General features: G+C 52.3%; 1 protein-coding gene across 1 annotated transcript in view; it reads left to right on the top strand.

Annotated features, from left to right (window-relative positions):
* DNAH9 (dynein axonemal heavy chain 9) overlaps nucleotides 1-20,508 on the top strand; it is a 283,503-nt gene extending 262,995 nt beyond the window's left edge. The window contains exons 62-69 of the mRNA XM_041000388.1: nucleotides 1,164-1,291; nucleotides 4,777-5,004; nucleotides 7,628-7,819; nucleotides 8,873-9,064; nucleotides 10,614-10,784; nucleotides 13,108-13,290; nucleotides 15,507-15,896; nucleotides 20,281-20,508. Of these exons, the coding sequence (XP_040856322.1) occupies nucleotides 1,164-1,291; nucleotides 4,777-5,004; nucleotides 7,628-7,819; nucleotides 8,873-9,064; nucleotides 10,614-10,784; nucleotides 13,108-13,290; nucleotides 15,507-15,896; nucleotides 20,281-20,508 (1,712 nt within the window). The remainder of the gene's footprint in view (nucleotides 1-1,163; nucleotides 1,292-4,776; nucleotides 5,005-7,627; nucleotides 7,820-8,872; nucleotides 9,065-10,613; nucleotides 10,785-13,107; nucleotides 13,291-15,506; nucleotides 15,897-20,280) is intronic.
* Nucleotides 20,509-22,910: the final 2,402 nt, after the last annotated feature.

Raw genomic sequence — 22,910 nt, 5'->3', positions numbered from 1 at the left:
GCTGACATCAAATTTATTGCCAGGCAGGATTTATAGAGTTTAATAAAGGTGTTTCTGAGGTTCATCTCAGCTGAATCTGTAATAACCATGTCTCACTATGAAAATCATCGTCTTGCTTTATTCTACACATTTGAAGGAGACTCCATACCTTTTGACATTTAAAAAAATACCCAATGTTAGCAATGTTTTTCAAGAGAAATTCTTGCGAAAGTATACAATTACATCAACTTTAGTTCCTCTTCAAATGACTGTCTTCCAAGTACAGATTTTTAATCATTTTCTGTTTTTTCAATTTCTCCTTGCATTCCTAGAAAAATTGCCCGATGACATCTTTATGGTATTTTTATGATTCTTTCGTCTACAGAATATTACATAATTTCTCTAAGCGTTATTGAATTGGGCTAATAGCTAATGCCTGAGCGAAATTGGTCCGCTATGTAATTTCTCCCTATTGTTTTCCTTGAGCTTGAAGAGCAGCTCTTTGGCACGGACCTTGCTTCAATGGCATGGCTGAGACACTTGTCCATGGGGCCATCCCCTTCCTCCATTTCCAGTGTTAGCAGACCTTATGAACATACACACAGCAAAAAATTCACACACACACACACACACGCACCCTTCTTGCCTTGCCTACTGCTCTCTTCATTCTCATTCTTGCAAAATGAGGAGATGAAAATACTCAACACACTAGACCTCGTAGAATCCCGATCGCTGAATCCCGATCCTCCTGACCACGTGGCCCAGTGGCCTAGTCACATTACAGAGAAGAGAGGATCTGGAGAGAAAGAGAGAGAACAGACCGCACCCTCATGCTTGCTTTTTAGCCATACTTTTCCAAGTCAGTGCTTTGGAAGACAGCAGACCAATGCCTGCTCTCCAAAGGGGAGCCATTCGGAAGCACATCAGCCTTTCAAATCATGCTTGGGAAGAAAGGAAGCAGGCAGCGGGATGGGAGTAAACAGTGTTGGAATGGGCAACTGTCTGTTGATGAAAAAGCTGGACAAGGCAGCCCTCTGTGTAGGAGATGGTCAGTATCTCGGACTTGAGGCGTGGCTTTGGCAACACCTGTGCTTGGGGAGCTGGCCTGGAGGGATGTATTTGGTGATGAGCAGTCTGGAACACAATGTGCAGCAAATGACCATGACTTTTCCTACTCCTTTTAGGAAGGAAACTGGGATATACCTTCAACAACCGGAACTTGCACAACGTGTCTCTGGGCCAAGGACAGGAAGTGGTAGCTGAGGCTGCGCTGGACCTGGCAGCCAAGAAGGGGCACTGGGTTATTTTGCAGGTACACCCAACTCTGGATCCGAGTTGGATCCTTTTGGACCCCACACCTCTTTGGGCTTCCCTCTGTGGTCTCTGGGCTTCTCCAATACCTTTGTTTTCCAAAGGAAGTAGACCCCATGTAGGTGCGTGTTGTGAGGAAGTTCCAGTGAAGGTCATGCCAGCTGAGTTCTTTCTGCCGCTGGTTTCTTCCATGCTTCCATGGAACCTTCGTCTGCTGGGCCTGTCCGCTGTGTTACGGCTGTATGCTTTTAGTTACAGGTGTGGTAAGCACGTGGGAACAATCTTAGTATTGACATGGAGAGTTCACGTGTTGGGACTCTGCAAAAGCTACTGTAAAGAAGTAGTTACCAAGGACCAAAAACTGCCCATCTCCTGTCCTGCTCTGTTCTCTCCACCCTCTCGTACGCACTCACCTGGATGCCGGGACTGTGACAGGACTCATGCCTTTCTCCCCTTTTCTCCTGTAATACTCTTCTCTGTTGGAAGACCCGTTGCGATGCAGGCATGATTGATTATCTGACTGGCTTGTCACTAAATCTTGGGAAAAGAGATGTTTCTGATTTGCCTCTCTCACCCAGTCCACTGCTTTGAACACAGACACTGTGTTCATGTCCTGTTGAATCTAAGAAGAAATTAAGGGGGAAAACGATGCAAGTTTACAAAGCGAGGCCCTGCTGGCCCTTACCTCTGCCTCCTTCCCAACTGTCCCCCATCTTGAGACTGGATACATCCTTGACCAATCCTGTCATTGGCTCAGAACCTGCCAACGGACAGATGTGCTGCTCTTTGCTGTTCCTTTTACAGAAATTGCATGAATCTCAGAAGGAAGAGTCAGTGACAGCCAGGGTCCCTATTTCCTCCCACGTGGCTCAGCACAGGGGGGACTTCCCTCAGCTGTCTGGCTCAGCTCTCTAACGGGCACTAGTGCTTCAGGGACCCAGATGCTCAGCTTGGCTGTGACAACCTGTTTCTGAGAGCACAGCCCTGCCTCCTGGTAGTCCCTTTGGGCCACCAGCTCCCCCTGCACCTGCTGGAACCCAGGACCCCTATATCCTGGGCTCCTGTAGTTTCTGAGAACTCTCAAAGCCTGAGCTCAAAACTCTCCCTCTGATCTCGGGTGCCTGGACATCTCCAGGGAAGCTGTTTTGCCCAGGGACGAGGTGTTTGAGTGTTGAATAGACATTACCTGTCCCCACTGTGAAATGTTGACGCAAGTGGAGGATCCCTGCTGGTTTGTGCTGTTCCTCCTGGAACGTGTAGCTACCCAGATTCTAAGCATCCCCTTGAAGTACCAAACTAAAACTGCCATGGAGTTCCCTTGGACAGTGTTGCTCAGAACCTGAGAGAATCTGTGAGGGGGGAAAAATAGAAAAGCTAACAAGTCCTCTCCCAAATTTGGAAAGTATTGCATGCACTCTCTCCTTCGGAGAAGGTTTTAAATACTATCCATGGGTTGATGGCTCCTGCAATCCTATGATACAGAAATCTCCTTCAACCCAGTGTCTCTCACATGAGTCTGGCATCATCGGTTAACACCCTGCAGCACCCTACTGGGAAATGCTCCTTAAGATCTTGCAAAAGCTGGCTTCTTAGTTCCTGGGCACTGGACCAGCACTTAGGCGCTCTCCCATCACCTTTTCTGTGGGAGCCCCTGAGGGGTGAGTTTCCGAGGCCCTGGCCCTGGGGCCCTAGCATTGCCAGACCCCCAAACCCAGAAGGTCAGCCTCAGAGATCTCCATCCCAGTATCCTATCCCCTTGTAAGAGAGGTCTTCTCCTAGCCGTGTCCTGCCTAGTGCCAGCAGCTGGTACTAGGCAGGACAGTTCCTGAAGGGACGGACCACTGGAGCCACCAGCTCACAAGGTCCCCGGAGCTTCCAGGCAGCCCGCTCAGCTCTCTTCTCCTGGGCCGATGACACACAAATACTTTAAGAAATGTTCATTTCCGCCCCCGCTACCGACCTTAGCACACCAAAGCCCTTTCACACACAGTGCCTTTGGCTCTTTGCAGCAATTCTGTGACATACATCAGTATGGCAAACATTATCGTGATGGCTCTTCTTGAGGAAAATAGCACTGAGACCAAATGACTGTGGATTGGAGTGCTGTGCTCAGTGTGGATGTGTATATTTAAGGCTCTGCAAGTCCCGCTACCTCAAATATTTGCCAAGGAGCTGTCCATCAGGATGGAATACATTGCAATGAGGGCGAGTGAGTGTCCTCCCTGCAGGGGGCGCTGTGCAAAGTCGAGCTGAGCAAACAGGCAGGCTTCCAACAGATAGATGCACCAACAAGCAAGATTCCAATTGCAGACAGGAGACAAGCTCAAAAACCACTCGGAGGAGCACACGGACGGGAGGCTGTGTGGCTCTCGGAGCAGCAATGATTGGGGGTGTTTTAGGAAGACAAGTTTGGCAACAATTAGAATGGCTTGGAGAGGAGGAAAGATTTAAATCAGTGCCTTTCAAATGTTAAACCGGGTGTGAATTCCTGGATGGCAGAAAATGTGCTGATGCTGGAAGCCTTGGGCAGAGCGCAAGGATGCTGCCTGTCTCTCGGGCTCTCTGCTCAGACCAGCAAGGCTGGTCTATACCCACCCTCCCTTCTGACTTTCAAGGCTTCTAAGTCATCCAGATATCGGGGACCGAGGAGCGGGGTGGGCGACTGGACCTGCGATGCGGGTCTGCGTGAGGCTCTTCAAGTGCAGTCCCTGGACCAGCAGCGTCCTCTGCTGGCAACTGGTTAGAAATGCAAACCCAGCCCAGACCCGCTTTCAGGGTGGGAGCCTGTGACTGGGATGCTCCGTGCTGGCAGAGAACTTGACACTGTTAAGACTTCAGGGACCAGAGACAAGGGTCAAATCGTAGCTATGAGGAGGGCCCACGTTCCTAGGCATCCCAGGACTCTTCCTGTGCTGCGATTTGAAAATGTTTCACACCATTAAACAGCATGAGGTTTTAAACGCTCTAAGCGCATGCAACGCCATCGAAGACTTAAACATATATATCCTACATTTTAAAATAATAAGGGGAAGGCAGTTTTTGGCCTCGCGATTAAGGTAACCTTCCATACTGAAGTACCCAGGTTTGACCGCAGGGCTTGGGTCCTGACTCCACCTTCCTTCCCACACGCACCTTGGGAGGCAGCGAGCATGGTATAAGTAGTTGGGTACCTGCCAATCAAATGGAAAGGCTGGATGGCGCTCCCAGCTCCCAACTTTGGTCTTTGGTCCTGAGCCAGTCTTGGCCATCGCTGGCATGTGGAAAAATGAATCCATAGATAGATGTCTATATCTTTGCTCCTCAAATTAAAAGCATAGTTATGTATGTAATTTTGAAACATAGATAATGTATAGCGTGCATATATTTGGTTGAGATAAGTTTCAGATTGTGCCTATTTGATCGTAATTTGAAGGTCATTCCATGCTGAGGCTTCCTGCTGACAGCTGCCTGCGTGGGGGTGGGGTGGGGTTTCTTCCTTCCCATCAGAATATCCACCTGGTGGCCAAGTGGCTGAGCACCCTGGAGAAGAAGCTGGAGGAGCACAGTGAGGCCAGCCACCCAGAGTTCCGGGTCTTCATGAGTGCTGAGCCTGCACCCTCTCCCGAGGGCCACATCATCCCCCAGGGCATCCTGGAAAACTCCATTAAGATCACCAACGAGCCCCCCACTGGCATGCACGCCAACCTGCACAAGGCCCTGGACAACTTCAGCCAGGTACTGGCCTGGGGGAGAGGGGAAGGGTCACCCTCACATCCCCACTTCACAGAGAGTCCATTCAAACATGGGGTGGGAGCATGAAGGAAGACAGGTGCCAGCCAAGCCCTGCTCAGCAACGTTAGCCTGTGTCCGGTGTACTCCCTGTGCAAATGACCCCCAGCAGTTTCCAGACTGAGCCACGCAGCTCCCACATTGCACCTGGCCAAGCCTTCACTCGGCAAAAGGTGCGGGGCTGCTTCCTGTGAGTCTCCTGTGCACGGAGACTCCGGGGTGGAACATGCCGGGTTGCTGTAACGCTTCTGGGAAGGATGTGGCGGGTCACGCATGTAGGAGCTCAGCATCCCATTTTTAGGCCGGGGACCAAGGAAATGCTGTCCTTCCGATGCCATCACTTACCACTGAGTATCAGGGGTTCAAGTCACCTGAGAGTGGGTTGGTAAGGATGATTGGGACATTGTCTCTTAACGCCAGTCTGGACGCCACCCCCCCCAGGCCAGCAGGCTGGGCATCTCACAGAAACGATTGAGACAGGGCCCAACCCTAGACCTAGTAAGAAAGAATGCAGGATGGAACCCGGGAATCTGCGTTTTAACAGGCTGTCCAGGTCATTCTCCATGGCCAAGTTTGAGTACACTACAGGTATACTCCATAGAGGGGCTCTTAATGCCAAGACCCAGGGAGTTCAAAACTGCCTTCTGAATCCGCTTCCCAACACACCTGTAAAGCTCACACATCTTAAGATCAAGAGAGACCGCCGGGAGACCCAGAGCTTCTCTCCCAGCGGAGCGATAACCCCAGCACGGCCACAAGGGGTGGACGCTGGGGCACACTCCAACACAGATGCATCCTCTTTGTTCGCTTTCTTCCAAAACACAGCTTCGACTAAACTCCTAGATCCTCCGGACCGGGAGGTCTCTACACTCCCAGATTTTCTGGCTTTTCTAAAAATCTCCACTTCATAGAAACATGCATATTTTCTTAACATCGATTGATTAATTTGTTTTTTGAGATAACATGTTTCATCTACGTAATAATCAAAGAACTAAATACAATTCAACAAAGAAAAAGCTAAAATAAAAGTCAACAAATAAGCATAGCTGAGCAGGGAAATAGGCCAGGACTAGAAATCTAAATATGCTCAACTTCCCTCATAGATCATAAATTTGAAAATAACCTGCACGCTCATTATAATTACGGTAGGCTGTAATTGTTAACAATTTGCTTGACAGAGAATTTAAAGCAAAGTTTGACAAATGCTGAAAGTGCAACAAAACTGATCCACATAGGCATTTCTCTCTCTTTTTTAAATTTTAGTTTTTTAACTCCCACATATTAGAGACAACATCACGTTGAGTGAAAGAAGCCAGACTCAAACGCTGCAAGTTCTCCCTGTCATGTGGAAACGTACATTTCTTTTTTTAGGATTTATTTTATTTTTATTGGAAAGTCAGATATACAGAGAGGAGGAGAGACAGAGGAAGTTCCTCCATCCGTTGATTCACTCTCCAAGCAGCTGCATCTGCCAGAGCTGAGCCCATCCAATGCCAGGAGCAAGGAGCTTCTTCTGAGTCTCCCACACGGGTGCAGGGTCCCAAGGCTTTGGGCTGTCCTCGACTGCTTTCCCAGGCCACAAGCAGGGAGCTGGAAAGGAAAGTGGGGCAGCCAGGACATGAACCAGCACCCATATGGGATCCGGTGCATGCTAGGTGAGAACTCTAAAGACTGCTAGACTATTTCATTGGGCCCAAAGCATACATTTCTTTAAGTATTTAATCAGCAACCTTCTCCGTGGGAAGCTAGAGCTGGGCCCAAGCTCTTACAGTGAAGCATGGGGTGCACAACCTGAAACAGGTGAACACGGTACATTGGATACCAGATGGAATGGATAACAATTCTTTCCATCAAAAGTTGGGAGAAAGCAGGTGTTAGGATGTGGGCACCTGAGTCTATCGAAGGTTCCAGAGGCAGGCCGTTCGCAGTTGTCCTGCCTCGAGGGTCTTGGGCAGAGTCAAGAGGACAGTGGCAAACACCTTGAGCCTCCCTCCCTGCTGGACCTTCCGCCTCTCCACCACCACCCTCCCCCTTCAGCTCAGCCAAGGCCAGCGCCACTGCCTTCTTGGAACCATCTCCTGCTTCTCCGTTCTTTCAAGACCCTCATGTCCTGTGACCAGGGCACACCTTCCCTGCAACCCTGCTGAAGTCCTTTCTCTGTGTCTTCTCTCTCTCTCTGGTCGCCTCCTGTTCAGGATTGGGGGAGCAGCAAGCAACCTAAGGGGGACAACATTGCCTGCTCTCTCGGGCTCTGGTTCCCACCCTCTCCCTCGTCTCAGCACTGCCCTCCTCCTCCGCCACCACATACATACACCCCCAGCATCCACGTCAACGAGTCCTCGGTCCCATGGGCAGGAATGATACTAGCTAAAGTTCCGTGATGTACAAAATGTGCAGGGTATGAGAGAAGACCTTCCACGTGATCTGTGGGTGTCCCCACCCACACGCTGGGCACAGCGACATGGATAGGACAGACAGGACCAGCCCGTGGCCCTTGACCTTGTGTTCCGTCAGCCCCTCTCCTCCTTCCCTGGGTGAGGGAAGCTCCCCAGCTATGCTCTCCTTCCAGGACACCCTGGAGCTGTGCTCCCGCGAGACCGAGTTCAAGAGCATTCTCTTTGCCCTCTGCTACTTCCACGCGGTGGTGGCGGAGAGACGCAAGTTTGGGCCCCAGGGGTGGAACCGGTCGTACCCCTTTAACACCGGGGACCTCACTATCTCCGTGAACGTGCTCTACAACTTCCTGGAGGCCAACGCCAAGGTAAAAGAAATGGGCATTCAGGGGGCAGCAAGTATGGATGCGGGACTGGAGGCTGGGAAGGGACACCTCTGTGCCCACATCCACGGAGGGGGCGTGCGCTGGCGGGAGTATTTACCTCACACAAACAGGAGTTGGCATCACCAACCCAGGACCAGCCCGGGGGGCTGCAAACAGCGCCACCATGAGGCCACAAGCTCAGGAAACCAATGGCTTAGGCCCTGGTTTTGAGGGTGTCCCAGTGCCCACAAAGAACACCACCCCCGTGCCACCGGCTTCCAGCAAGGCAGGTAGGCTGCAGCACGGCAGGGAGAGGACACCCCCACACTCATGGGACGTGACCTTTCCAAGTCCGTTATCCGAGGATGCAGCCCTCCTCCTGCGCAATGTGGCTGGCTCCCCATACACAGGCGCGGTCTTTGCCAAAGTTAGAAGAGAAGAACCCTTGGTTCTTTTCTCCTCTGATATTCTCAACTCCAAGAACGCCTTCACTAGCCATCAGTGTGCTTTCATCAAAGGGGCTGTTCACGCCACCCAAGCTTTTCTACTTCCTGAGTCAAACAACAGCATGGGCAGTGCCACCACATCCTACCAGCGGGGACGAAATGGGTCGATCAGACCCAGCTATCCTGAGCAGCCCTTCTTCTGCCTGCTAGGGAGCCCACGGTCCACATTGCCTCCCCTAGAGGACCTCCCTCGGCTACTGTCACAGCTCTGTGCTGCCGGCCCTTCATTCCCAACTTGCCCCCCGCCCCAAGGAATAACGAATGGATTTTGCCCTTAGGGGTAGGAAGGTTCCCTGGCCTTCATTTTCGTCGGTTTGATGTACATCTGAGGGGTTGCTATGTGGAGCATGATATGGTCGTAACTGTTGACCATGCAGGAGAGGGTGGCATACGGGCCCTCTTGATCCGATGGTACGATTCCTCAAGACTTTCCGAGTGCTCCTGGAACGTGCCTGCATCAGCTCGCCCTGGGTGGGGTGGGAGGGGCGTATGCAGATGAGGCCACCTGTCAGGTGTCTTACGCAGCATCCCTCTGTGCCCCGGCCCGCAGGTGCCCTATGACGACCTGCGCTACCTGTTCGGGGAGATCATGTACGGAGGCCACATCACAGATGACTGGGACAGGAGGCTCTGCAGAACGTACCTGGAGGAGCTCATTAGGCCAGAAATGCTGGCAGGGGAGCTGTCTCTGGCGCCAGGGTTCCCACTGCCCGGCAACATGGACTACAGTGGCTACCATGAGGTGAGGCGAGGCTCCCTGCTCAGCTCGAGAGATACAGCCCCCCCCGGAGTGCCGCCTGTGCGGGATGCCGGCATTGCACCTGCTGCTGTGTGCTGGAAGAACCGGACTTGTGGCCCCCAGGCTTAGGATAACGTCGAGGCTGGGGAGACCCGGTTGTTCTCCGTGGTTCTGTCACTCTTCCTACAGACAGCATCCTGGCAGGCACTTGCTTTCCTCCGGGATGTTGACAAAAGCTGTAATGGAGAAAGAGCTCAGTAAAGAACGCAGCCCATTTTAAATCAGACTGCCCTCGGTGGTGGTTCAGTCTGTCCCGGGTGGCCCGGGGAACTCACCTTGCCTTTGCCCTGTTATCTGTCAACACAGATAAACACCCCCACCGGTGCTGAGAAAATCTGTCTCATGGGTGATATTCTTACTCTTGATTTGATTTCCCATGCTATTACTACAGCCTCCGAAACACACTCCTCTGTGCCCATTTAACCTGCCATGGAACATATACTGAAAGAGACTCTTTTTGAAAAGTTTTTCAACTGGGCTTCAGAACATGCCTGAACAAGTCCGAGGACCACGGAGGAGTGGCGTGGCACCGTGGGTGATGCCTCCCCGTGGGTCAGCGACAGCCTGTGTCCGAGTGCCTGGGACCAAGGCCCACCTCTTCTTCACACCCAGCTCCCTACTAACGCCCCCAGAAGGAGGCAGCGGATGGCTGAGGACATGGGTCCCTGTCACGCCTGTCACCCCCGGGGGAGACCCAGGCAGAACCCCAGGCTCTCCCGATCTCATCCTGGCCCAATTCTGGCTGTTGAAGGCATTTGGGAAGTGAACTAGTGCGTGCAAGACCATCTTTCCCTTCTGTGTGTCTCTCTCGGTGTCACTCTGCCTTCCCAATAAATAAATAGATCTTTTTGAAAGTCATCAGGCAGAATGAGGTCCTGGGAGCTAGAGCATCTAAAGGTAGAGAACAAATATGTATTAAAACAAAAATGCCTTAAGTACTAAGTGGAAATGCTGGTCACAGCAAGCTTACCTGCAGAATTTAACTTTTTAAAAAACAAAACCTAAGTGCAAGTCTTCAAAGTCATTTGATCTGGAAAATCTGACCTATCAGAGGAAATTAAAAACAATACATCTCTTTAAGGAAAATAAAGAAGTTCTTGTTTAACTATTTGGCTCAGGCGGCACGGCCTCACTCTGGAAAATAGAGCAAGAGTGCCCCCTAGTGTCCATAGGCTATTTTGACAAGCGGCTGGAACAGGTTGGGGCGGTTGATGAGCGCAGGTTTGACCGGCAACGGCGGGGCCCAAGCCAGCAGCCTGAATCTCCTCCTGAGTCTCCCACGTTTAGGTGGGACGGGCCCAGGCACTTGGTCTATGTGCTGCTGCCATCCCAGGCACCTTAGCAGCGAGCTTCATCGGAAGCGCAACATCCAGGACTCAAACCCACCCCGTATTGGACGCCGGCGCTGCAGGCTGCAGCCTAGCTGTCTGTGCTACCAAGGTCAGTGCCCTGCCTTGCCCTCTAAGCTAGCCGGCCCTGCGTGTTTTTTCAGTACATCGATGCCGAGCTGCCCCCGGAATCGCCCTACCTCTACGGCCTCCACCCCAACGCGGAGATCGGCTTCCTGACCCAGACCTCGGAGAAGCTCTTCCGCACGGTGCTGGAGCTGCAGCCCAGGGACCGCCGAGCGGGGCATGGAGTCGCCGCCAGCAGGGAAGACAAGGTGGGGGATAAAGGGTGCGGGTTTGCTTGGACCCAAACTGGTGGGCAGAGATCCCCCGCCGCCATCGGCTGCGCTGTCTGACCACAGAGTGACAAAGCCCTCCTCTCCAGCCTTGGCACACTCACCCTCCCAGCTCCCGTTCCCACGCAGCCCTCGGGGCACAGCCCTTGGGGTCTGGCTGGTCCAGCCAAAGCTAGACTAATGTACCTGCCAGAGTTTAGGAAGAATGGGCCTGGGACTGGTGATTTTTTTCTTAGAGTAAGTAGGTACGAGTGGGAGATGTGGGGAGAGAAGGCACGCGCTGGAGCAAAGGCTGTCACCTTCTGGGTCACTCCCCAAAGGCCCGGGATAACCAAGGGGCTGAAGCAAGGAGCTGGAAACTCCACCCAGATGGCTGACGCAGGTGGCAGTGACGTCATCAGCTGCTGCTCCCCAAGGTCTGCAGTGGTGGGGAGCTGGAATGAGGAGCCACGGCAGGGACAGAACCCGTGTACTCCAGAGAACCTGCGTGGGGGGCCCAGCACTTAAACTCCCAGACCAAGCACCTGCCCTCCAGCTTGGCTTCAAATCCCATTTTCCCGGACTGTTGAGGTACCCTCATGCATCTGTGGACCCCACCCCACTTCCTTTAGCATGCCTTTCCTTTCTGTGGTCCCCACACCCTGCACACCACATATCAGCAATGGAAAAAAGCTCTGTGCCCACCCCACACACACACACAGAGCCCACACACAGTGTGTTCTGGAACAATCTCTCCAGACTGTCTTTTCCATTTCTGAGTAATGTTCAAATGGCAGCTTTTTGATATAAGGGCTGTTTCTTCAAATTCCACGCTACAGACAGAAATATGGTGTCCGTTTTGCCATTCGTCTTCTGCCCTCAGCAGCAGCTCTGGGGGCGCCGCTAAGATGCCAGTCAGGTTCCTGCTGTGACAGCACAGAAGACCCACTCGTGACAGGGGGATGGGGTTTGTCGTGCTCCCGACTCCCACCCAATATCAGCTGTTCGCCAGGGGTCTGGGTTGGTTTTTTAACAATGCCGGACCAGGTGTTCACACTTCTTCAAGGCTTTCAGACGCTGCCACGTTCATCAGCCCCTTTGAGCCGATCTGGGAGTTGGGGTGCAGGGGATGGGCAGACCAGGATGCTCTTGGAAGTGTTTGTAGATGAGGAAAACAGAGGCCCCTGCTGACACCGATTTAGCTGAACCCAGCAAGTAATAAATAGTTCACCGTGTCAAGGGCGTCAGGCTAAGATGAGAGAAGACCACCGGGGCCCGTCAGGGTCTGGCAGAGAAACACAAGGGGTGGGCTGGGCCCCTGGTGAAGATCATCTGATTGGCCAGTGACTGCCCCCCACCCCCGAGCAGACGGACAGACAATGAGGAAGAGAGGACCAGAGACCTGTCCCTGTAGAAGGGAAAGCAGAGGATGGCGACAGAGGCCTTGGGCCCCGCCGCAGGCACAGAGTAGGGCTCAGCCCTCCCGCCCAGCCTCCGTCCTCCCTCCAGCCCCGTGTGCTGGCCACACGCAGCTGTCTTCCTCAGCTGACCGACCTCCCAGGCTGACTCATTTACTCCAGGATGGCCAACTCAAGCCTCCATGCACTTGGCCCAGAATGGCTCAGAATCCTGTACTTTGATTCCAATTTTCCAGAAGACAGATCCCAGTGGTTGTAGCTCTCCAGGTCTGCTTAGCTGATGGTCTGGATGGGGAATGGAAGCAGGCGTGGGAAACGGGGCTTGTGCCGTGGATAGGGGCTGCCCTGCTCATCTCGGAGCTAGAAACCCAGTGTCACATCCTAGAAACGCCAGCGTGTGTGTGTGCGTGTGTCATTTGTGTGCTCGTGTGTATGCATGCATGTATGTGTGATGTGTATTTTGTGTGTGTGTGCCTATGTGTCAGTATGTGAATATGTGTACGCGAGTGTATATGCTTGTATGTGAGCGTATATGTGTGTGCGTGGGCGTCAGTGTATGAATATGTACATATGAATGTGTGTTTGTGTGTCGTGTGTGTCAGTATGCGTCTCAATATATATATGAAGGTGTATGGATTGTGTGCCTAACAGCGTGTGTATGAGTGTGTGTAAATGTGTGCTTTGTGTACGTGTGTGTGCGTGGGTGTGTGTTTGTACACATGTGTACATGCATTCATGAGTGTGCATGGTAGTCTACCAGGTGCTGTCCAGGTTGGTGCCCACCACTGCCTGAGCTGGCTGCCAGCTGTTTAACCACAGGCGGGCGGCCCCTCCAGGGGGATGGACAGGGTCCTGGTGGGGAAGCACAGCTCCCCGCTAACCCGTAGCTTTCTGCGGGAGGGCAGGTCAAGGCCCTCCTGGAAGAACTCCTGGAGCGGATGACGGATGAGTTCAACATCGCCGAGCTGATGGCCAGGGCGGAGGAGCGCTCCCCGTACCTGGTGGTCGCCTTCCAGGAGTGCGAGCGGATGAACGGCCTCACCAGGGAGATGCGGCGCTCGCTCAGGGAGCTGGACCTCGGCTTGAAGGTGAGTGACATTTGCAGGTGCTGGAGCTGCTGGGGACCACCCACCGACCCCAGGGAACCGGGTGCCACCAGGCAGTGTCCTGCAGCGACCCCAGGTATCAACCCCCAGGCACAAGCACCAACTTCCTTCTCCAACAAGAAAAGGGTCGGCTGGTTCTACTGCCAATTACCCAGGCCAGGGTATGCTGGCTCACCTGGATGTCAAGGTCAACAGGAAGTCTGTCCTACTTTTAGAGATGAGGCGGGGCGGGGGGGGGCTGTCCACCTTGGCTTGTTGATTTAAAAACAAAAAACAAAAAACCAAAAAAAAAACAAAAAAACTGTAATCACAGCGCTGTGGCTGGGACTGAAAACTTAAACCAGCCCCTGGGGGTCCAGGAGTGGGAGGCGCCCCCAAAGCTAGCCTTTTAGCTTCACCATGACCCTGAGGATACAGGAGAATTCCTTGTGGGTTTTTCACACACAGACTCAGAGAAGCTATGAGACAGGCCGCAACAGCCAGAGGAATGGGTTTAAAAAGCGACAGACACGGCTCGCTCCTTGCGCTCCTTTTTGCCTCCAGTGTCAGAGAGGGGAGTGACACGGAAGAAGAGCCAGGAAGGGCATGTCCCAGGCCAACAGTGGCTGAGTTTGCACCATCTCAAAGACCCCCTGAGGACGCTGCCTGGCCCCACTGCGTGGCCCTGGTCACCGGGAAGCACAGGTGACCAGGAGGAATTGCCTTAAGTGGGTGTGCTGTGATCTTAGCTTACCCATGCCGAGCTGGCTTCCAACATGCCTTAGAGGGCCCCTTTCCCAGGGCCGGGCGGAGCCCCTGGCTTTGTGAGGGAGCCCGTGAATCCGAACTTGGAATGAGAAGGAAGAAGGCCTTCAAGGAAAATGTGGTTTTTATTGAGTATTTCACTAAAGAAAGGTTAGGAAAGTACCTGTTTTACAGGGATGCGCCCACCAAGCCGTTACAGTCCTAGCTGGTGGACCTGAGGGCTGCCAGCCTGCAGCTGGTCCCACTGTCCCTGCAGGGCTGAATCCCTAGGGAGCGCACCCCAGGCCCCGAGGGGAAAGTGGTTATTTTTTCTAGTGGATTCCTGCCCTGTGAGCAGGTCCACACACAGCGTGCAAACCCACGGAGCAGAAGTTCAGGAAACTCGGGCTCAGGTGCCAGGGGAAGCAGGTCTCCCCACTGCATCACAGCCAACAGGGGCCCGGGCACCCAGGTCCTGTCTGCCCACCCCAGATGCAGCACTCTGGTGACGTTCTTTTCTGAGCCTGACTCAGGAAACAGGAACCCCGAGTTGGTAGCTGTTTGAGCTTCCCTCCCAGGTGGGCACGTGGGCATCAGCGCCCTGGGCCAGGGGACAGGGTTCTGTCCCATCTCCTGCTTCTTCCTCTGCTGTTTCGGCTCCAGGTCACAGGGACGAGAAAGGAAGACCAGGTGTCGTCTCAGCTTCTTTTTAAAATTGTTGTCATTTGTTTGTATTGGAAAATCAGATATACAGCGAAGAACAGAGACAGAGAGGAAGATCTTCTGTCTGTTGATTCACTCTCCAAGTGACTGCAACGGCCGGAGCTGAGCCGATCTAAAGCCAGGAGCCAGGAGTTTCTTCCAGGTCTCCCATGCAGGTGCAGGGTCCCAAGTCTTAACAGTTCAGAAGTGAAGAGAAAGGTTTGGACCTGGAATTCCATGGTGCTGGTCTTCCATTTTATACAGGCTAGGGACCCCAGGCCTGTCCTTCTGTGCGAGCCAGAGCGCCGGGTCCAGAGTAATTACTACCAGAACCAGGAGCCAGGAGCCAGGAGCCTCTTCCAGGTCTCCCACGCAGATGCAGGGTCCCAAGGCTTTGGGCCGTCCTCGACTGCTTCCCCAGGCCACAAGCAGGGAGCTGGAATGGAAGTGGAGCCGCTGGGACCAAACAGGTACCCATATGTGGGATCCTGGCACATGCAAGGCGAGAATTTAGCCACTGAGCCATCGCAAATCCTGGCATGTTCTTGTTTTAACATTTATTTATATTTATTTCTTTTGAAAAGGTAGCTATACAGAGAGAAGGAGATATGGAAATAAACATTTCCCCCTCCCGCCTGCCCCCTACTGGAATCCTCTCCCGTCCGTCCAGATCCCAGGCGCCTGAAGTCTCTGCAGCTGGTTGTTCTCTGCAGGAATTTGCACCCCCTTCCTCTTTCCCATCGTGTCTTTCATTTTGCTTTTTATTTCTTCAGGGGGAGCTGACCATGACCAGTGACATGGAGAACTTACAGAATGCCCTGTACCTAGACACGGTGCCCGAGGCCTGGGCCAGGCGGGCCTATCCTTCCACAGCAGGCCTGGCAGCCTGGTTCCTGGACCTGCTCAGCCGAATCAAGGAGCTGGAGACGTGGACGGGCGACTTGGCAATGCCTGCCACCGTGTGGCTCACGGGTTTCTTCAACCCCCAGTCCTTCCTCACGGCCATCATGCAGTCAACGGCTCGCAAGAACCAGTGGCCCCTGGAGCAGATGGCCCTGCAATGCGACGTCACAAAGAAGACCAGGGAGGAGTTCAGGAGTCCCCCTCGGGAAGGGGCCTACGTCCACGGGCTCTTCATGGAGGGCGCCCGCTGGGACACACAGGTAAAGGCGGGTGGGCCAGAGAGGCTCTGGCATGCTGAGTCAAATTCTTTCTTTCTTCCTCCCTCCCTTCCTCCCTCCCTTCCTCCCTCCCTTCTTCTCTCCCTTCTCTCCCTCTCTTCCTTTCTTTTTTTTTAGATGTATTTATTTTAAGCCACCATTACAGATTGGGAGAGAGAGGAATTTCCATCTGCTGGTTCACTCTCCCAAGCAGCCAGAGTGGCCAGAGCTGAGCTGGTCAGAAGCTGGGAGCCAGGAGCTTCCTTCAGGTCTCCCCCCCGCCATGGGCCAGACCCTGTCCCCTGCAGCTAATGTTGAGGTTCTGGGAAAGGAGATGAAGCCAGGGGCTGATGCTGGGGGATAGCACGTTAGGCTTCTGCCTGTGTCATTACATCTCGTGTGGCTTCATGTCCGCTTGTAAACCAGCCGCCTGCTGATGTGCCGGGGAAAGCAGAAGATGGCCCCGTGCTTGGGCCTCTGCACCCACCTGAGAGACCCCGAAAAAGTTCCTGACTTGTCACTTGGTCCTGGCCCAACCCTGGCTATTGTGGCCATCTGGGGGGGTGAACCAGGGGTTGGAAGACTTCTGTCTCTCTCTCTCTCTCTCTCTCTGCTTCTGTCCCTCCCTCTCTGTTAACGCTGCCTTTCAAATGAATAAATAAATTTAAAATCTCACAAAAAAAGAAAGGAAATGAAGCTAAGACAGTCTTTCACTGGGCAGACACACGCATACGTGTGCGTGCAGGTGCACAGTCCTCTCACTGGGCTGGCTGAGCCCTAAGCCAGGGAGCCAGGGAGCCAGAGGCCACCTCAGAGAACAGACATGACTAGGGACAAATTCAGGAGAGTTCAAAAATAACAGCAATAAAGCAACAGAGAGAACCTGATTTAAAAAAAAAAAAAGATTTTTTTATTGGAAAAGCAGATTTTGAAAGAGGAGAAACACAGAGGAAGATCTTCCATCTGCTGATTTCACTCCTCACGTGGCCCCCAATGCCTGGAACTGAGCCGATAAAACCATGAGCCAGGAGCTTCTTCCGCATGGTGCAGGGTCCCAAGGCTTCGGATCATCCTCTGCTGCTTTCCCAGGCCACAGGCAGGAGAGCTGAACTGGAAGTAGAGCAGCCAGGACATGACCCAGCATCTGTATGGAATGTCAGCACTTGCGGGTGGAGGATTAGCCAGTTGAGCCCCAAGAGAGAATCTGATTTTGAGAGAGGCCACATTGTGTAAAAATTTTAGTTTTCGGCAACAACCAAGAATATTAAATGTTCAAAGAAAACAAAAGAAATGATTCACACATAGGGTACCAAGCCAATGAAAGAAAATGTCCCCGAAGGCCTGGCACGATAGCCTAGTGGCTAAATCTCTCACCTTGCATGCACCGGGATCCCATACGGGTACTGACTCGTGTCCTGGCAGCCCCGCTTCCCATCCAGCTCCCTGCCTGTGGCCTGGGAAAGCAGTCGAGGATGGCCCAAAGCCTTGGACCCTGCACCCGAGTGGGAGACCCGGAAAAAGTTCCTGGCTTCAGATCGGCTCAGCTCCAGCCATTGCAACCACTTGGGGAGTGAATCAGCAGATGGAAGATCTTTCTCTCTGTCTCTCCTTATCTCTGTGAATCTGTCTTTCCAACAAAAATAAACAAATCTTTAAAAAAAAAAATTAAAAAGTAAGGGGAGAGATAACAGCCCCGACGTTGGTGCCTGTATGAGGTCAGGGTAGTTCCCCTGCAGGAGCGAGGCCACCGGGATTTGTGCAGCACCTCCACAAGAGCTGAGTGTTCACATCTGTATCCTTAGCATGGGTCTCAGGGAAAGGGGGCGTTGTGGTGGACAGGCAGATAGAACTCCACGGGGCCTTGTCACTTCCAGCTCAGCAGGTGCACTGCCTGCCTGCCGATGATCTCCTTTCAAAACTAATGAAACATCAAGACAGAGACTCTGGAAAGCAGCGAGAGGGAAGAGACTCGTCCTCCACAAGGGGTCCCCCTTGTCCTCCACAAGGGGTCCCCCGTGAGAGAACGGGCAGTTTCTCTCCAGAAACCGTGAGGGCCGCCAGGCAGTGGGACGACACAGCCAATGTGCTGACATTCAAATACTGTGACCTCGGAACTCTCGACCCAGCAAAACTTTCTTTCAGAAGTAAATTAAGACATCTCCACGTCTGAGAGAGAAAAAGGGACGGAGAATTCATCACTGATAAGCCAGCCCTGTAAGGAACACTAAAGGGAATATTTGCTGTTGAATCGAAAAAACACTGAATAGTGACTTAGAGTCTTAGCGAAAGTAATTATATGTGTAAATATAAAACATGGTGTACATGCGCTTTCTACTGGCAACGCTTTTTTCCTGATTTAAAGGGCAAGTGCATAAAGCCATAACTCTAAGGCCGTGTTTATGGGCATAAAATGTATAAAGACGTCATCTGAATGACAACAGCTTCAGAAAGGAGAGAGAAGGAACGAAATAAGAATTACATTTTGTGTACTATCAAATTAGAACTGATTTGGAGTAGATTGCTATATATTAAAATGATTCTTGTAATTTCAGGGTAAATGCTAAGAAAATAGCTTTAAAAGTGCAGTAAAACAAAACAAAACAAAAGACCTAACGGCACATGAGACTAGCACACACCTGCACGCAGGACAGTCCTGGAGCACGCAGGGGACAGAGCCGGACAGCACACAGCAGCGCGGCAGGCGTACATGCTTCTCCATCCCCGGTACGTCTATGAATGAAGCACCACAATTGAAAGGCAGAGACGACGGACAGAACTGCTGGGAAACTAATGAAACTAACAAGCAAGGACTCCTCGCTGATCCGGCTACATCTCCACAAAAGACACTCGTAGCCCGAAGGACACAAGTCAGACAGAAACAGATATCGTCGTGCAAACAGGAACCAGAAGAGAGCCGAGAGCGCTTTAATCCCAGACAGAATAGACCTGGCGAGACAGAAATTGTCATTGGGGGGGAAAAAAATGAGATATTTTGGAGACAAAGCAGGATGTGTTGGGACAGGCGTGGTGCTGTGACAGGCTCAGCGCTCCGGCGATGCGTGTCTCCCGTGTCCAACTGCTTCTGACGAGGCTCCCTGCCCACGCGCCTGGGAAGCCGCAGGTGACGGCTCCAACACTGGAGTTCCTGCCACTGCGCGAGGGACCCAGACGGAGTTCCAAGTCCCTGGCTTTCCCCTGGGCCAGCACTACCTGCTGTAGTCATCCAGGAAATGAACATGGAAGGCCTCTCTGGGGCTCTTCAAATACATACATTTGAAAAAAGAAAAAAGACCCATCATGAGTAAATTAACGTAGACACACCCGACAAAACAGCTGCCAAAATCCATGAAACAAGAAAACGGCCATGAAGAAGAAACCAACGACATAAATAGAGTAACTTGGACTACAAGCAGCTTAACTGCTAAGGGTGGCTGACAGTTACAAAGTTTCTTTTTGGAGAGATGAAACTGTGGCGACCACTGAACAACTCTGTAACACACTCGAAGCCGCTGCATTGCACACTTTAATAATGGCTGCATCTGTGCTATGTCAAGGGAGGGCGGAGGGCGGAGGGCTCCGCTCCGACTGCTGCTTCTGGCCAACCACACTTGTTTGGGGAGGAGGATTCTCGTAGCTTACCTTAGATCTGTTACTCGTTCTGCCTCCTGTCAGCTTCCAAAAATCATCATCATAAAACAATTCATGGAAATAAAGCCCCAGGGGGCTCATTCACACCAGGCCCATGCAAGAAATCTGTGACTCACTGTGGATCGGGGTTTCCCAAGCAATATGTTCCTAAACAGCGATTCCCAAATAGTATGTTCCAGAAAGCACTGATGTCATAGGAAATCAATAGATGGCAAAGAAAATGGCCCCATGGTCCGAGTTTGGGAAAGGAATGAGAGGAGCCAAGACAGGATATAGCTCCAACTCTTTCTGCTCCAACTCAAATTTCTCTGAGGGGTGAATGAGGTTCCCTTAGGGGAAAAAAAGGTAGAAATGGGACACGGCCAAAACCTTAAAATCTATGGTGTTTGTCGGCACCGTTGTCTTACGCATCTTCATATCCATTGCACCTGGCGTGAGGTCTTTCCAATAGCTGGCATTCTATCTGCTCATGAATGAGTGGGAAGCAAAGCTAGGAGGCAGCTTGCTAAGGGATTCATGTGCCAGTGAGAAACATTAGCTTTGGGGAAATCCACCTCAACAGTAACAGAAATGTGTTTTCCAAGTGCACGTCATCACTGGTTGTCGGGAGGACCCGGAAGGGGAGACAGAGGGCGGCCAGGTCGTCCCGCTCTCCCATCCCCTGGCTGTTGGGACAGGAGAGGGCAGGCGGGCTGGGTTCTGGAGTTGATCTAAGACGGTTCTTCTTTGTTACGTGCAGGCAGGAATCATCACCGAGGCAAAGCTGAAGGACTTAGCGCCCCCCATGCCCGTGATGTTCCTCAAAGCCGTCCCCGTGGACAAGCAGGATTCCCGCAGCGTCTACTCCTGCCCCGTGTACAAGACCAGTCAGCGGGGACCCACCTACGTGTGGACGTTCAACCTCAAGACCAAAGAAAGCCCATCCAAGTGGGTTCTGGCCGGAGTGGCCTTGCTTCTGCAAATTTAGCTTTCCACAGACGGGGAACCCCCTGCGGCATCTGGGTGGGTGTGGAGGAGTACCTTCATTCCTTAGGTTCTTCACCAGGCATCTTGGAGAGCAATAAAGTGGGATTGAACTCAAGTGGGAGCCCACGCACTAAGGGATGAGAGTCTTGCAGTCCCGAGCCCTTCCTAATAAAGTGATTTATCCATCAAGCAGGTCTGGCGCAGGCTTGGAGAGTCGCAGAGCTGTCAGTGATCAGCAGGAAAGTCAGGAGGAACAAATCACAAATACTTGAGCCCAGAGCCGAGCACCCAGCACTGAGCCTGGGTCCTCAGCCCAGGACCGGGGTAGCCACAAGTCTGAATCTCCACCTTAGAACCAACTGCTGGGGCAACTGGTATACACAGGAGACAAACCACCTTGGACCAGGGGTCACCAAGATTGTTCTGTCAGTAGTCAGAGTAATTATTTTGAGCCCCAGCATGGTAAGCTAATAGCTAAAGTCCTCGCCTTGCACAGGCCAGGATCCCATATGGTCACCGGTTCTAATCCCAGCAACCCCACTTCCCATTGTGCTCCCTACTTGTGTGGCCTGGGAGAGGACGGCCCAAAGTCTTGGGGCCCTGCACCCACATGGGAGACCTGAAAGAGGCTCCCGGCTTCGGATGGCACAGCTCTGGCCGTTGCATTCATTTGGGGAGTGAATCAGTAGATGGAAGCTCTTCCTCTCTGTCTCTCCTCCTCTCTGTATATCTGACTTTGCAATAAAAAAAATAAATTAATCTTTAAAAAAATAGAGTAATTATTTCAGGCTTTGTAGACAATACCGTCCCTCTTTCAAATACCAATCTCTGCCCCCAAAGTAGCTTTAGATAATGCATCACGGAGTGAGTGCAGCTGGATTTCAATAGTTAGAAAAACAAAGCCACTGGCCATGTGGAGAGTAAGGGAATTACATATTGATGCTTCATTCATTACATTACTCTATGCACCTTAAGACTTTTGAAAATATTTATTCATTTTTATTGGAAAGGCAGATTCACAGGGCAGACAAAGATCCTCCAGCCGCTGGTTCACTCCCTGAATGGCCACAAACAACCAGAGCTGAGCCTGTCCAGAACCAGGTGCTTCTTCCCAGTGTCCCACGTGAGTGTGGGGGCCCAAGGCCTTGAACCACCCTGCACTGCTTTGCCAGGCCATAGCAGAGAGCCTTTCTGAGTGACTGACCCGGAGGGCACGCCGGGCACCTGACATCAAGCCACAGTGCTGCAGACTCGCACCAATTCCTGCAGCATTTTCCTATCTCCCTCTCCGTGGTTCCGGTGTCTCCATCAGTGGGGGCTTAACTCCTCATCTCCATGCCATAAGGGCGCTAACACATTTCTCCGGGTATTCAGGAACTGCCCTTTTCATTTTCAGATTTTATTTTTTATCTGAAAGGCAGAGTTACAGAGAGAAGAGAACCAGAGAGAGATGTCCCAACTGCTGGTTCACTCCCGCGATGTCTTCAATGGCCAGAGTTATAGACTGCTCCAGAGTTAGACAAGAGGAGCCAGGAGCTTCCTCTGAGTTTCCCACGTGGGTGTGCAGGGGCCCAGGCACCCAGGCCATTCTCTGCTGACTTCCCAGGCTATTAGCAGGTGGCTGGATCAAAAGTGAAGCAGCCGGGCCTCGAACTAGTACCCACATGGGATGCCAGCACCATCGGTGGAAGGCTTAACTCACTATGCCACTGCACTGTGCACTCTCCTTTTTTATTTTAAAGGCAGAATTACAAGACAGAGACCTTCCATCCATTGGTTCTCTCCCCAAATGGCTCCAACAGCCAGAGCTGAGCAGTCCCAAAGCCAGGAACCAGGAGCTTCTTTTGGGTCTCCCACGTGGGTGCAGGGGCCATCTTGAGCCATCCTCTGCTGCTTCCCCAGGCCCTTAGCAGGGAGCCAGATTGTAAGTGCGGTTGCCAAGACTCGCATCAGTGCCCATATGGGATGCCAGTGCCACAGGTGGAGCCTTGGTCAGCTCTGTCACTGTGCTGGCTCCTATTTGCCAACATTTACAGCTCGCTACTGACCGGTCACTGAGTCAAGCGGCTCTGCCCCATGCATGTGCAGTATTCATCCTGACCCTTACCACAACAGAACACTAAGGCCCAGGAAGAAGACCAAGATGGAGAAAGGTTCGGGCTCCGAGTCCACAAGAGCAGTACACTCGAGGCATGTCGTCTTTGAAGACACAGGGACAGAACAGTGCACTGAACTTCCACATGGCATCAACAACTGCAGAACTGGTTCCTTCCTCATCCCTGCCTACAACATGAGCTAAGGATCACGTTAAAGCACAGGGCGCTGTGGCCAGCGAGAGGCAGGAGGGGCAGCCGGAGGCATGCCGTAAAGAGGATGCCAACCCGAACTTGAGATCCAAGTGTG

Source organism: Ochotona curzoniae, unplaced genomic scaffold (genome assembly GCF_017591425.1).
Source record: "Ochotona curzoniae isolate NIBS_2020 unplaced genomic scaffold, NIBS_Ocur_1.0 scaffold_2453, whole genome shotgun sequence".
In the NCBI taxonomy this organism is placed as follows: domain Eukaryota; kingdom Metazoa; phylum Chordata; class Mammalia; order Lagomorpha; family Ochotonidae; genus Ochotona; species Ochotona curzoniae.
The sequence above is the reverse complement of the archived record's forward strand: the minus strand, read 5'-3'. Positions and strand labels throughout refer to the sequence as shown.